This window comes from Pseudorca crassidens, chromosome 1 (genome assembly GCF_039906515.1).
Source record: "Pseudorca crassidens isolate mPseCra1 chromosome 1, mPseCra1.hap1, whole genome shotgun sequence".
NCBI lineage: Eukaryota > Metazoa > Chordata > Mammalia > Artiodactyla > Delphinidae > Pseudorca > Pseudorca crassidens.
In genome coordinates, this window is record NC_090296.1 from 46,397,065 (window position 1) to 46,412,350 (window position 15,286).

The 15,286-nt window shown below is 37.7% G+C and overlaps 1 protein-coding gene across 3 annotated transcripts in view; it reads left to right on the forward strand.

Moving 5' to 3' along the window:
* Positions 1–15,286, forward strand: part of WDHD1 (WD repeat and HMG-box DNA binding protein 1) — a 69,427-nt gene that overhangs the window by 30,054 nt on the left and 24,087 nt on the right. For all 3 annotated transcript variants that reach the window (XM_067735065.1, XM_067735053.1, XM_067735060.1), the window contains exons 15-18: positions 1,953–2,090; positions 3,719–3,875; positions 13,222–13,336; positions 14,205–14,336. In XM_067735065.1, the coding sequence (XP_067591166.1) occupies positions 1,953–2,090; positions 3,719–3,875; positions 13,222–13,336; positions 14,205–14,336 (542 nt within the window). The remainder of the gene's footprint in view (positions 1–1,952; positions 2,091–3,718; positions 3,876–13,221; positions 13,337–14,204; positions 14,337–15,286) is intronic.

Genomic DNA, 15,286 nt, shown 5'->3' on the forward strand with positions numbered 1-15,286 from the left:
GAAAACATTTTATTTATAGAAAAATTGTACTATAGAAAGAATTCTAAGGTAGAGTTTGGTTAATTGCTTCCATGTCTATATCTTATAAGAATTATCAGAGTTTAAATGCCTCAAAAAATAAACTAACTCCTTGTGTGAAGTACCAAAGCAACTTTGAATGTGACTTAAAAAGTTGTTGCCTCCTTTTCCTCACTTCATATTCTGTCCTCAGTCCCCATCGCTGTGCTAAGGCTGGTTTTATTAAGGTTAGCGATGATCTTTTTATGCTTATTTATTTAAATAATTCCACCAGAAATACTTTCTTCTCTTGGCTTCTGTGATGTCACTTGCCCATTTTTTTTTCCTTAGGAGCTGATAACTCTTTCAGCTCCTTTGCTGGCTCCTATTCCTGTGCCCCCCTCTTAGCTGGAGTACTCCAGGGCGCAGTCACAGCCCCCTTCTCTTCCTTTCACTAGGTCAGGAGCTATTAGTCTTTCGACTGCTTAGCCCTAGTGAGAAATATATTCTATGTTGCTGTTCTATACATACCTGCAGATATAACTAGAATGAAAGTCTCATGGACAATATTTACTCTTTGATTTCATTTTTCTTTAAATTCTGGTTGTAACTCTGGATTGATTTCATGACTCAAAGGTCAAAAAATGCAGTTTGAGAAACTACTTTGGGATATCTCATTAACACCCATGGCTTTAATACATCTATATGTTCATGACTTCTAAATTAATATCACCAGCCCTACCCGCTCCTTGTGTCTCCAGACTTACATATCCAATTGCCGACTTGAAATCTCTATGTAGAGTTTTGATATTTATCTCATACTTAACTTGGTCACAATAAAGCCTCTGGGCTTTCTTTTTCCCTCCAAACTTGCTTCTTAGTTTTTCCATTTCAGTAAACGGCATACTATCAATCTAGCTACTCAAGCCAGAAATGTTAAGAGTTATCCTTTCTTTCCCTCACATCCCCACATTTCTGACTTTGTCAGCAAAGTCATTATCACGTCAGTTCACACAACGCATTGCACATCTGTCTCTTTTTATCTCCACTAAAACCCCAGTGCAACCCAGACATCATCTCTTGGACTGTTGGAATAACCTCCTAACTAGCTTTTTAGCTTCAATTCTTGCCTGCCACAATCCATTCTCCACATAGCAACCTAGGTGATTTAAAAACAAATCCAATCACTTCCCTCTTCTGCTCAGAATCCTCTGATGTCTTCCTATTGCTTTAGAATAAAAATCAAACTTGTTATCCCAGGTGGCAAGGTCCTACATGATCTGACCTTTGCCTGCCTCTTCAGCCTCATCTCTTACCACTTTTTTTCTTGTTACTGGTTCTGGCCCTACTGGCTTCTTTGTGTTCTTCAAACTCACCAAGCTTGTTCTCAACTTAGGCCCTTTTCATTAGCTTTTCCCTGTCTACTGTAGTGCCCCTCCCCCTATCGTTTGGATGGCTGACTCCAACTTGCAAATCATATCTCGGTTTAAATTTCACTTTCTCAAAAGGCCACTTTTGTCTGTCCAATCTAAAGTAGCCACTCAGTCTGACACTCTGTATCACATTAGTATTTTCATCTTTGATCATGACACTTAGTATTTTCTTTCTTTTTATATTAGTTTTTCCTCTCCTACCTGAATATGAGTTTCATGAGAACGCTGACTTTGTCTTGTTTACCATTGTAGCCTCAGTACCTGGTACAAAGTAAGCTCTCTTTAAATACGTCTTGAGTGAATGAATTACCACTTAAAAACACTTTATATAAATAGTCCACGTAACATACTATTCTGCTTCTAATCCCTGAATGGTGCCTCAGGTAAGTGGATTATCTATAAAAAGTACTGCTAATTTAGGAGTTTATCACAAAATAAAATTCAATTCAGAGAAAATAATTTAAACTACATCATAGCTAAAAAACCTTTGATACCTGATTTATATTTACATTTTCTCACTAGGTACAGGATTTGATGGGGATCAGTGCCTTGGAGTTCAACTGCTGGAGCTGGGCAAAAAGAAAAAACAAATTTTACATGGTGATCCTCTTCCTCTTACAAGGAAATCCTACCTTGTATGGCTTGGCTTTTCAGCTGAAGGCAAGATAAATTCATTTATATTAAAGTCATTTCTCAAGAAGAAAATTGCTTCAATATTTATTCCTAATTAATTTGCTTAAAGATAAATTGTCTATATTTTATGTTTAAATTTATTTATTTTAATATATTGGCAGAGCTGGAAACTGGAATTTCCAGGCGAGGTAGCCACTGTTTTATGTACAATATCTCTTCATCAGAATTCTGATTAGAAAACTTACAAAGAGGGAAATAAATTTTTCTGAAAGTTTATTAGCTAGCAAAAAGGAGATACAAATCAGTGTTCAAGTTTTGGCTTTTTTAGCGGATTCTACGTGAAAATCAGGAATTTTCTACTGATTTCCACTATAGTAACCACTAACCACATGTGGCTATATATAGAGCACTTGAAAAGTGGCTAATTTGAGTTGAGATGTGCTATAACAATAAAATACTCTCCCAAGTTTTGAAGGCTTAGTATGAAATTAAAAAAATGTAAAAATTTTCAATAATTCTTTTATATTAATTACATGTTAAAATGATAATATTTTGGATATATTCGATTTAATAAAATATATTATTAACTTCACTTTTTTTTCCCCTTTTGTCATGTGCCAGGAGGAAATTAAAAATTACATTTGTGGCCCACATGATATTTCTGTTGAACAGTGTGCTGTTGTAGACTCACTTAACAGTGGGTTATGACAGATGATTTGAAGGACACTGAGGAGTACCTTATTTTAAGGCACTTGTTAACCCTGTCTTCTGGCTTAAATATTTCTATTATTGGAGATTCATGCCCTTTAATTACATCATTGGAAACTCCAGTTTGTCTTTAAAAAAACCCAACCATTTCTGGATGTGTTTTCTATTGGGATATTAATTAGTCACTTATGCTTTAATAATGTGACCATTAATAACTTCCATTCATATAGCTTTATTTTTTTCTCCCAGTTACCAATCAGATCTAGACCCTGAGGAAACTGCTGTTTGCAGAGTAAGAGGGGTGTGAAGTCGTAGATAAAAAAAGGATAATTAGGGAATTTGCCATGTACTTCCTGAAATGGGAGCAGAGTAGGTGGGAAACAGGGATGCTTACTTGTTTCCTAGGTAAGTCTAGGAGCAGAACAGTGGGGAACTGTTGGGGAACAGAACAGTGACAAGGCCGAGAGAGGGGGGAGGAAGAAGAGTACTAAAGACAGATTTCTCTATATCATCACCTTGCATTAGGTTCTCCTCATTTTTCCAAGTCTCTCTTGACCAAGGAAACTTCAGATTCAATTTTAACTTCTTTACTGAAATTGGCTTTGAAAAACTGCTGTATTCCAGCAGGTGGCATAGTTTTCTCTGAATTGATCAGGGTTTTTTTTCCTCTTTTTTTTGGATAAATTTTAGTCACATCACATGCAATTTTTTTTTCCTTTGATTCAGTTAGGTCTTACTCTATGTGGTTAGTGAAATTTTATGGGAAATAATCTTGGATTATTTGCCTTTTGGGTTTTGGGAGGATTTTTTTGGTTTGGGTTTTTTTGTTTGTTTTTTGTTTTGCTTTTGAATTGAAAGTTGATTGATTGGTGTTTGTATTTGAAAAAGGTTATTTAACAAATATGTAGCTATGTTTCCAAGTGATTTGTTTTTCTGTTGGTATATAGGTACCCCATTTTACGTGGATTCAGAAGGCATTGTTCGAATGCTTAACAGAGGACTTGGTCATACATGGACTCCTGTATGTAACACAAGAGAACACTGCAAAGGAAAATCTGATCACTACTGGGTGGTTGGTATCCATGAAAATCCCCAGCAACTGAGGTGGGCTATTAGAAAATGCTTAGTTGACTCTTTTTAAAAAGTACTTTGAAATTCTTTATTATGCTTATCTTTAAAGGTATTTTAAAAATCTTTAACCTTAGCTCATTTACTTGCTTTCCATATTCACTAAATTAGGAATTTGTTTACATTCACTTTGAAGTTTTCAACCAGTTGCTTGACTTGGAACCTATTGAGCAAAATAGAAACTAAGGGAATTCCCTGGAGGTCCAGTGGTTAGGACTCTGCGCTTCCACTGCAGGGGGCATGGTTTTAATCCCTGGTCGGAGAACTGAGATCCCGCAAGCCGAGCTGTATGGCCTAAAAAAAAGAAAAGAAAACAATTTTATTAGTGTGACTAGCATTATTTCAGCCAGATAGGGAGGGGAGTTCGGGGTAAACATCACATTTCATCTTTTATTACAGCCTTTTATTTTAAACTTTGATTTAGAATTGAATATATAATTTAGTTGCTTTTTGAGATTTTTAGCTTAATTATTGTTATAGGGGAGTGGGCTAGTAGAAATTTAGTAGTTGACTGCAAGTGTAGAATTCTCAGTACATATAGTCTCTATTCAGTATTGTGTTGAGTATTTACCTCTTTTTTGACACCAGATATCTTCTTGGTCTAAAAGACTGTCAGTGACATTGGACAGATACTTGGTGAACAAAGAAGTCTCTGCTTTCATGGAGCTTATAGTCTGACTGGGGAGACAGATAACAGAAACAACTAAATATTAATTACTATTAGAATAAATACTACCCATTAATCTGAGCAGACCCATGATAAAGAATAACAGAAGAGCATTTTCTAGATAGTATGGTCATAGAAGACTCGTTTTTTTTTTAAATAAATTTATGTATTTATTTATTTATTTTTGGCTGCATTGGGTCTTCGTTGCTGTGTACGAGCTTTCTCTAGTTGTAGTAAGTGGGGGCTACACTTCGTTGTGGTGCACAGGCTCTAGGCTTGCGGGCTTAGTAGCTGTGGCACATGGCTTAGTAGCTGTGGCACATGGCTCAGTAGTTGTGGCTTGCGGGCTCTAGAGCGCAGGCTTAGTAGTTATAGTGCATGGGCTTAGTTGCTCCGCAGCATGTGAGATCTTCCTGGACCAGGGCTCGAACCCGTGTTCCCTGAATTGGCAGGTGGATTCTTTTTTTTTTTTTTGGCAGGTGGATTCTTAACCACTGCGCCACCAGGGAAGTCCCAGTCATAGAAGACTCTTAATGGAGGTAGTATTTAGAATGAGACCTGGTGGCCAAGGGGGTCTGTTATGGAAGAATGGATTGAAAAGCAATCCATGAAGAGTAAACAGCATGTACAAAGGCTGTGAGTTCAGAAAGAACTTGGTGTGTTTGAGGAATTAAAAGGATGTAAACATGGCTGGAGTACAAAGAAGCAAGAGGTAGCAGGGAATATAAATCCAAGCTGGTATCAGTAAGTTAGACATAGGCTGCATTATAGGCCATGATAGAGAAGTTTGGATTTTCTTTGAAGTATAACAAGAAGTCATTCAAGTGTTTTATCCAGGGGAATGATATAATCTGATTTATACTATAAAAAGAAAAACGTATGTGGTAAATGGATTGGCAAGGGTAGGACTGGAAGCAGAGAGACCAATTTTTCAACCAGGGGTTTTTCCACTCTTCTGGGGATGTTTAGAAATGTGGGGTATTGTTTTTAGTTGTCACAAGGATTAGGACTTACTCTATCATTCGGAGTAGACTGGAACTAGTGTGGGGAAGTGGAAATGAAGAGAAGCAGATTCAAGATAGAAACAGGATTTGCTGGTAGTTTGGGGGTTGGGAATGAGAGAAGAATCAATGACACCTACATTTCTAGTTAAAGCTACTAGATAAAGAGTTGTACCATTTATAGAAATAAGGAAGATAAAAATGAATACTCTCTTGGGTGTGTTAAGCCTGCACAATATCCAAAGGAAGATATCAAGAAGGTATTGGGGGCTTCCCTGGTGAAGCAGTGGTTAAGAATCCGCCTGCCAATGCAGGAGACATGGGTTTGGGCCCTCATCTGGGAAGATCCCACGTGCCACAGAGCAACTAAGGCCGTGCGCCACAACTACTGAGCCTGCTCTCTAGAGCCCACCAGCTACAACTATTGAGCCTGCATGCCACAACTACTGAAGCCCACGCACGTAGAGCCCGTGCTCCGCAACAAGAGAAGCCTCCGCAATGAGAAGCCTGCACACCACAACAAAGAGTAGTCCCCGCTCACCGCAACCAGAGAAAAGCCCGCTCGCAGCAACGAAGACCCAAAATGACCAAAAATAAATTAATTAATTAAAAAAAAAAAGAGAGAAAATGCTTAAGTTTAAAAAGAAAAAAAAGGAAGGTATTGGAATATATGATTCAAACTCAGAAATTTTGGCTGGTTATATACATTTGGGAATCATCAGATTATAGAAGGTATATAAAGTTATAGTAATAAATGAGAAGAAAGAGACAAAAGGTATCAGTCCAACCCCAAAGAAATTCCAGCATTTAGAGGTCAGTTATTGGAGTAGAAGCTTTTGAATGAGAAAAAGGAAGATTAACTAAGCAATTAAGAGAAAAATCGCCTGAAGAGGGTCATGTCATAGAAACTATAAGTGGAGACTATTTCAAGAAGCAATAATCAGAAAGTAAAATTAAAATGGCTTTCAAATATATGAAAAGATGATTGATGTCACTTGAAGTAAGCTTAAACACAAATGAGAACTAAAAAGAGATTTCTCTTTTTACTTATTAAATTAGAAAAATTTGAAAATTTGATAACACTCTTAGCTGGTGAGGCTGTGGGGAAATAACCACGTTTATGTATTGCTGATGGGAGTGTAAGTTGGTCACAATCCCTGTGGAAGGCAGTTTGTCAAGAACTATCAGAATTAGAAATGCATATGCCCTTTGATCCAGTGAATCTGTCTTTAGGATTTATCCTTCTGAAAAACTGGTACTTGCTATTTCAAGTATAATCCATGGAAAAGAACACATATAATAAATGTTGGCAAGGGTGTGGAGAAAAGGGAACCCACATATACTGTTGTTGGGAATGTAAATTGGTACAGCCACTGTGGAGAACAGTATGGAAGTTTCTTAAAAAGGTAAAAATAAACCCAGAAATGACCCAGAAATTCCACTGCTGGGTATATATCTGAAGAAAACCAAAAACACTAAGTGGACAAGATTCATGCATCCCCGTGTTCGTAGCAGCGTTATTTACAGTTGTCAAGTTACGGAAGCAACCTAAGTGTCCATCAACTGCTGAATGGATAAAGAAAATGTGGTATATATACATGATTTTTTTTTTTTTTTTTTTGCTGTACGCGGGCCTCTCACTGTTGTGGCCTCTCCCGTTGCGGAGCACAGGCTCCGGACGCACAGGCTCGGCGGCCATGACTCACGGGCCCAGCCGCTCCGCGGCATGTGGGATCTTCCCGGACCGGGGCACGAACCCGCGTCCCCTGCATTGGCAGGCGGACTCTCAACCACTGCGCCACCAGGGAAGCCCTACATGATTTTTTTTTTTGCGGTACGCGGGCCTCTCACTGTTGTGGCTTTTCCCGTTGCGGAGCACAGGCTCCGGACGCGCAGGCTCAGCGGCCATGGCTCACAGGCCCAGCCGCTCTGCGGCATGTGGGATCTTGCCGGACCAGGGCACGAACCTGTGTCCCCTGCATCGGCAGGTGGACTCTCAACCATTGCGCCACCAGGGAAGCCCTATATGATTTTTTTAAAGATATTTTATCAGGTGTAACGAGAGGGAAGAAGATAGGTGCAAATGCAGATAGATTTAGTGGATGAAAGGTGACAGGAATTCTTGTCTGATGCCTTCTGTTTTGGTGGCAGATTTTGAAGCAAGATAGAGGGTATTTTTGAAGGCATTGGTTGGCAGTGTGGATGTTTGAGAAGACATAGTCTTCTTAAAGAATATGAAATTGAGCTTAGTAGAAAATCATAGAGGAATTGCTGGTTATTATTTCTGTATGTCGTGTGTTTTCAAAGTCTCCAGATAGTCCATTATTGACATATTTAGTATCAGAAGGAATTTATTAAACTTTTAAAAAATTCTAATTAAGTTTTGGCTGCGTTGGGTCTCTGTTGCTGCACACGGGCTTTTCTCTAGTTGAGGCAAGCGGGGGCTACTCTTCGTTGCACTTCACAGGCTTCTCTTGTTGCAGAACACAGGCTCTGGGCACTCGGGCTTCAGTAGTTGTGGCTCGCGGGCTCTAGAGCACAGGCTCAGCAGTTGTGGTGCACGGGCTTAGTTGCTCTGCAGCATGTGGGATCTTCCAGGACCAGGGCTCAAACCCGTGTCCCCTGTATTGGCAGGCAGATTCTTAACCACTGCACCACCGAGGAAGTCCCTAGTTAACTGTTTCTAACAGTTCTTAGAGTGTAGGTTGTTCTCAGGGATATTTTTACATGTCTGTTTCCAGGAATCAAGTTTTTAGTAACTTGAATGAAAGAATTCATATTTTATCTTAATCAGAGGTTTAGTTTTTAACCTAGAAGGATTTTTACTGTTCCATCTAATGTTTATTCAAGTAAGATGATTCATTTTGTTTGTTAATATTATTATCTTAAGGAAGTACATGAAGTTACTCATTTGCAATGAATAATTTTGGTTTTTCATTTAATATTAAAACTATTTTATCAAGTTCAATTTTTACACCCCCTAATAATTTGTACAGCTGGCTTTTTTTTCTTACTTGCTTTATAGTTAAGATCTGTGAAGAGTTGTAACTCTCATTAAAAGACATGATAATTACAGCTGGTAACATTTAACTTAAATTCAACATGGGAGGGCTTCCCTGGTGGCTCAGTGGTTAAGAATCCGCCAGCCAGTGCAGGGGACATGGGTTCAAGCCATGGCCTGGGAAGATCCCACATGCCACAGAGCAACTAAGCCCATGTGCCACAGCTAGTGAGCCTCCGCTCTGAAGCCCGTGAGCCACAGCTACTGAAGCCTGCACGCCTAGAGCCCGTGCTCTGCAGCAGGAGAAGCCACCGCAATGGGAAGCCCGTGCACCACAACAAAGAGTAGTAGCCCCTGCTCACCACAACTAGAGAAAGCCCGCGTGCAGTAACAAAGACCCAACGCAGCCAAAAATAAATTAATTAATTAATTTAAAAATTTTTCAACATGGGATAAAAAAAATAATGGACTCTAAATTACAGTTTTTAGACTTGGAAGGATTTTAGAAATTGTCTAGGCCAGTGGCTCCTGACATTTTTAAGCATAAGAGTCCTTTTATATGTCAAAGCATTTCATGAACTACAGATGATAGCAGCTTGTACAGTGAGTATCAGTTGATAGAGAAAATCCATAATAGCAGGAAGTTTCTATAGACCTAAAGATTATATTTGAACCTAAATTTGTATTATAAGTTACATCATGTACATGCATGTGAAAATTCTAGTACATAAAGTGGAAACTCTTTTATTCATTCTGCAGACAGTTCATGGTGCCCTTGTGAATGCATGGTCATTTTGCAATAGCTCAGCAGCCCTACAGGGATAAAAAAATGAGAACCACCAGTTTCTTTTGGTCTAGTTCCTGTGCTCTGCCTTTACTCCTGGTCCTTTTCCCCAATTTTTACAGGTGAGAAAACTGAGGCCCAAAAAGATTAAGTAACTTGGGATCACACAGCTAGTTAGTAGCAAAAAAGTTCCTATATTTTCTCTTGAAATACAGGAACAGTGGAAGTTGAGTTGATAAATAGATTGAAAGAATAAACTTATCCCTTAAGGACTGGCTTATTCTAGGGGAATAATTGAATTACTGAGGGGAATCTCATACAGCTGACATTAGAAACACTGAGAAGATAATGCTGAAAAATATATGTACTTGTATATACTGTGATAAATTGATCAGAATGTTTTTCATTTTTTCCTGGCTTTATTCTGGAAGAATCAACTTGAATAAGAATGTTTTTCAAAGATTGGAAGTTACATTTCTCAGTATGGCCTACTGCGCTTCTCATACCAGCTTTCCTTACATTTAGTCACACGTAGAGGATATTAATTTCCTTTCTATTGTTAGAGAGGTCCGTGAAAGCCCAGGGAAGAAAACTGTACAACCATCTTTAGTAGCCTGCTGCTGTGTTTAATGAGACTTAATTATCCTCGCTATCAAGAAATTTATTCTTGGGCTTCCCTGGTGGCACAGTGGTTGAGAGTCCACCTGCTGATGCAGGGGACACGGGTTCATGCCCCGGTCCGGGAAGATCCCACATGCCGCGGAGTGGCTGGGCCCGTGAGCCATGGCCGCTGAGCCTGCACGTCCGGAGCCTGTGCTCCGCACCGGGAGAGGCCACAACAGTGAGAGGCCCGTGTACCGAAAAAAAAAAAAAAGAAATTCATTCTTATATTTATTTAAATCTCACACTTCCGTTTGCTCTCAGTGTTCGTGGTAAAGATAGCAAACCACTTGCTCCTCTGGAAAGGCAGCATTTCATAATGGTCCAGCGCTGGAGCCTGCTGCAGTATCCTGGCTGAAATGCTCACTGTGTAGCCCTGGCCATGACATTTAGACTCTCTGTGCCTCTGTTTCCTCATTTCTAAAACCAGGATGAAGCTAGTACCCATCTCACAGAACTACTGTGAAGATGAAGTGTTGTAGGAGTACTTAGAACAGTGCCTGGCCCTTAGTGAGTGTTCATTGAATGTCAGTTGTTAATAACAACAGTAGTTTTCTTACCGTCACTACTTTAAGGCCTTGTATTTCATGGTTAATGATTATCTGTTTCTATAATCTTTCCATTTAAAATACATTTTCTAACCCAGATTCAGCAGTATTTATGCTTTCTTTTTGGTGAGGAAATACATTTTATTAAAAATAATTTAAAATAATTTTTTTAAAAATAATTTTTAAAAAATTCATTTGAATCAGTACAAAACACCTGCCTTTAATTACTGATGTGTAGCATATCTGATTTCCTACCTCTGTTTGAAATGAACTTCAGTTTAGCAGAAATTGTCTTTATGGTTTCCTCTGAAGATTTTTTTTATTGTCACCACTGGTTAATACATAACTGAGAGTTTACTAATTTTCGTGCCACAATCTAATTTGCTTTCTACAAACATCAGTGTTCCTTTTCTCTTTAGTTTAGTTTTTTACCTTATTCTGCTTTATTTTTTGATATTAGAACATATTTATTTAACGATATTTTATGCAGGCACTTCATATCAGGCATTCTCTTTGGTTTTTAAAAACTCTTAAGAGTTATTTAATGCACTTGCAAACAGACTTTTTTTTTGCAAGTTATGTTCATTTAACAAGCATTTGCTAAAAGTACTGACTACATGTCCTATGCTACATGAAGATAAATTGGGCCAGCAGCCTGGAAGAGTTGGCTGGTAAAGTCATTATCTACTCCTGAGTCAGTGCTCTAAAAGAGTTAAATCCCCTCGAACACTGAAAAGAGTCCCACGCAACACAGATGACAAGCAAAACTCACTAACTCTTAGAAACTTATTCTGGACATTGGCCCCCGTTTTCTCCAGTTTGATATTTTTCAACTCTTTAATATAAGAGAACAAATTTTGTGATTTGTTTGGAAAGGAATTGAAGTAATTTTGTCTCCTTAGTAAACTGTGGTTTATTTTTTCACATTTTATCCTCCAAATGGTTTAGCCACAGTTTCCAGTTTCCAGGAAACTCATTCATTGTAGGCAGAACCCATCAAATTAGCAGTCAAATGAGTTTGTTTTTTCCTCTTCTTCCATGAAAGAGATATCTAACAGAGAAAAGGTCATTTTACTTCAAGTCTTTAGAGCTAAGAAAAGGATAAGAAATATGAATTGGTGCTCTGCTTTGATGTAAATGTGGCTTTAAAAAAGCTATTAGTAAAATCCTTATCAATTTTTCTTTATGATAATCGCTTACTATGCCTAAATAAAGTATTTGAGTTGTAAAATGTTTTTAAACAGAGTCTAAGTCACTTTATAGAAAAAATAATGTTAAGGCAATTAAGATTATTCCCAATGTTCCTCCTAGTTTTGTTAATGTACATATATGCATATGTAATTGCACTCGTCCTTTCTGAATGCACATGTTCTGTCTTCCGTTTTGCATGACTAAAATGGTTTTGTGAATAGGTGCATAACAGAATTACTACAAGAGGTTTTTCAAATGCTCAGTATTCACATTGCCACCTCATACTATGTGGTGAGAACCACTGATTTATGTGAAATCATAAAAGGGGAGGAGGTAGAAAGAAATGAGGATTTATGTTAAAAAATATTGTAACTCTAAAAACATGTTTGTTTTTATTATATTTTCGCAAAAAGAAGGAAAGGGAGTATTTAAATCTTACTAGAAAGGGAGCCTATGTAATATTCCTGGGTAATGCCACTTATTTATTTTTTAACTATTCTAGTGGACATTTGATAATATTAGAAGATATTTATGAAAAAAATTTTAAACCTAAGGGCCTAATTTCTACTTAGTATTTTCCTTCAAGAAAGTCATAACTTAAAGCCCTGATTAAAAGGCTGTATTACCAGATGGCTGTTAGTAAGCATTGAACAAGGGTGTATGTTTTTTAAATGACTTTATGAAAATTAGAAAATTTGTCTATAGTACTTAGAGTGTGCAATTATGTTTTTCTTATAAATAATTTGGAGTAAATACATTAAAAGAATATTCTGCATATATAAATCACTCTGATGAATGGATACTTTTTAATTCATAAATTGCATTAGTACTCAATCCTGATGGGCATATATGAGTGCCTTACATATTCTAGTCAGAAGAGTCCTTGCCAAGGGAACTATTACCGCATAAGGCAACCCTTCATTTAGCAGAGCAGATGTACAGTATAACCTTTTTATAATGATAATGGATTTTCTGCTTCACTCTCACCAATATCTAATAATAAACACTTATTGGACATTTCACCCTCTTTTTCTCTTATATGACACTTTCTACCAGCAGTACCAATATTTCCAAACTGAAGAATGAAAGTGAATATGCTTTATCAGCATTTTATCTTAGGGCGATCTGTTTTATAACATGGATCCCATGACAAGTGTTTACGGCACAATTTCTGTATTTTGGAAGTGGGCATTTTGCTAAGGAAAATCTGAAAAGAGCTGATTTCACTTTTAGTGATTGTTAATTTAATAAAGCTGATGTGAGGAGGGATTTTTGAAGTATGTGGAGGGATAATTTTGATACTTAATCAGGCCTAAAGTACTTCTTTAAAAGAGGAATCTTTTATATATTATTAAGCCAGCTATTGGAATATTATTATTCCAAGTTACTAACTTTTGGAAAATTTATAATGTAGCAGTTTTTATGATATTTTGGAAAGTTTTTATGGTGAGACTGTTTCTTTCCTGACAGGTGTATTCCTTGCAAAGGTTCCCGATTTCCTCCCACCCTTCCACGCCCCGCTGTAGCTGTATTACCCTTTAAGCTTCCTTACTGTCAGACTGCCACAGAGAAAGGACAAATGGAGGTATGCACAAATCTTACCTTGACACTCTGAGTTTGATAATACCCTGCCTGTGACACAGACATTTAAAATTATTCTGATGACCAGTGTTGAGTATTCATTACTTTATAATTAAAGAAATAGCAGTAGCTGTGAGGGAGGAGGGCTGCTTCCAGGGACTTTATCTAAGAGGTAAATGGGTGTGACTGTCAGGGCCTCCCTAGGGTAAGGCGCTCACTCTCGGGCTTGGACAAGTGCCTAAGAGGACAATGCCTTCATGAATTTTGTACCCTTAGGTGCCAGGCTTGCCTCACCTTACTCCTAGCCCTGCGTCATCAAAAGTCATTCGATATCTTGCAGTTAGTTATTCTAAACAAGAAACAAATCAGCTTATAAAAATCTAGTTTACCAAGTTCTCTGAGCATCAACTATGATAGCTAGGAAACTTTAAAATGCTATATACAGTTGACCCTTGACGAACATGGGTTTGAACTGTGTGGGTCCATTTATACATGGGTTTTTTTCAGTAGTAAATACTACAGTACAGCACCATGCAAGATTGGTTGAATCTGAGGATGCCGAACCTCAGATATGGAGGAACCGCATATATATGGAGGGCTGACTATAAGTTATATGCAGATTTTCAACTACACAGAGGGTAGGCACCTCTACCTGCTACATTGTTCAAGGGTCACTGTGTTTCCCTTTTTTTTTTTTTAAGGATAGAAGATAAAGTCAAGCCATAATATCACATTAGAATTGTAAAATAAGCTGTAGAAAGGAGTATTTCAAAAAATATTTTATTCAGAAACTGGTGTCATATGATAAATGTTTAACACTTGCGTGGTATTCAGCTGATAGTTGGCTCTAAGCAGTTTTTCTACTTTTGCAGGAACAGTACTGGCGTTCAATTACGTTTCACAACCACCTTGATTATTTAGCTAAAAATGGTTATGAATATGAAGAGAGCACTAAAAATCAAGCAATAAAAGAACAACAGGAACTTTTAATGAAAATGCTTGCGGTGAGTAAAATAAGTATAGTGGGGAAGGAAAGTTAATTTTTTTTCTCTAGGTTGAATTTCTTAATGGTATGTGAATTAGCACCAGGTTCCATAACCTAGAATTTCTAAGTTGTATCTGGTGGTGTTTTTCTCCCTTAAAAGTTCTGTTTCCCAGTTTACGTTGCAGATTAAATATTTACGACATTGCCTCGTATCTAAGATCATAGGAAGAAATAAACTCTTCTGGTGCTACCTCCCTGTTTTGTTTTTGCCGACTGGTCTGTGTTTTAATAGGCCCTGTAGGTGATTCAGATGCTTATTAATAAAGTTTGAGGACTGGCCCTAGCTCCTGCTCTTATCATGTGCAGCAAATAAAGTTTGAGTGTAGACTTTTAGGTCTGCAGGCTGAGCAGTCTTAAGAACTTTGATCAGGCTTTTAGACATGCCTGCCTTTTGTTATCCTCTTAGGTAAAAGTTTGTCTGTAGCCAGTGACCAGGTTTGGTCCCCTGGATATTTACATACATTTATCTTTAGAGATAAAAAACTTTTTGAAACATAAGATTCATAAGTTTGTGTCCTCATTCCAGGTTGGCTTATGAGGAGGAGTATAATGTAATTTCTTCTGTGCTCTTCTTGCACTAGACTGTAAACACCTTGAGGGCAGTGACCATGTCCTGTTCACTAATGTATGCCAGGCACTGATGTAGTGTCTGATACATAGTGTACCTCAGTATTTCCTAAGAGAGTAAATGGCCCAGACTTTCCATTTTAAAGTTGAGGAAAAAAACTTCTGAGGGCAAAGTGATATCTGAGACCACAGAGCTTATTGTAACTTGTCTCCAAAAGGTGATATTCACTACTGTCACCTCTATGCAACACTGCCTTGCATTTAGTATTAAAGAAATTTAATTAGTTTACTATAGAGTAAGTTTTGTTCCATTCACAAAGTCCCATTTGTACACCAACATGA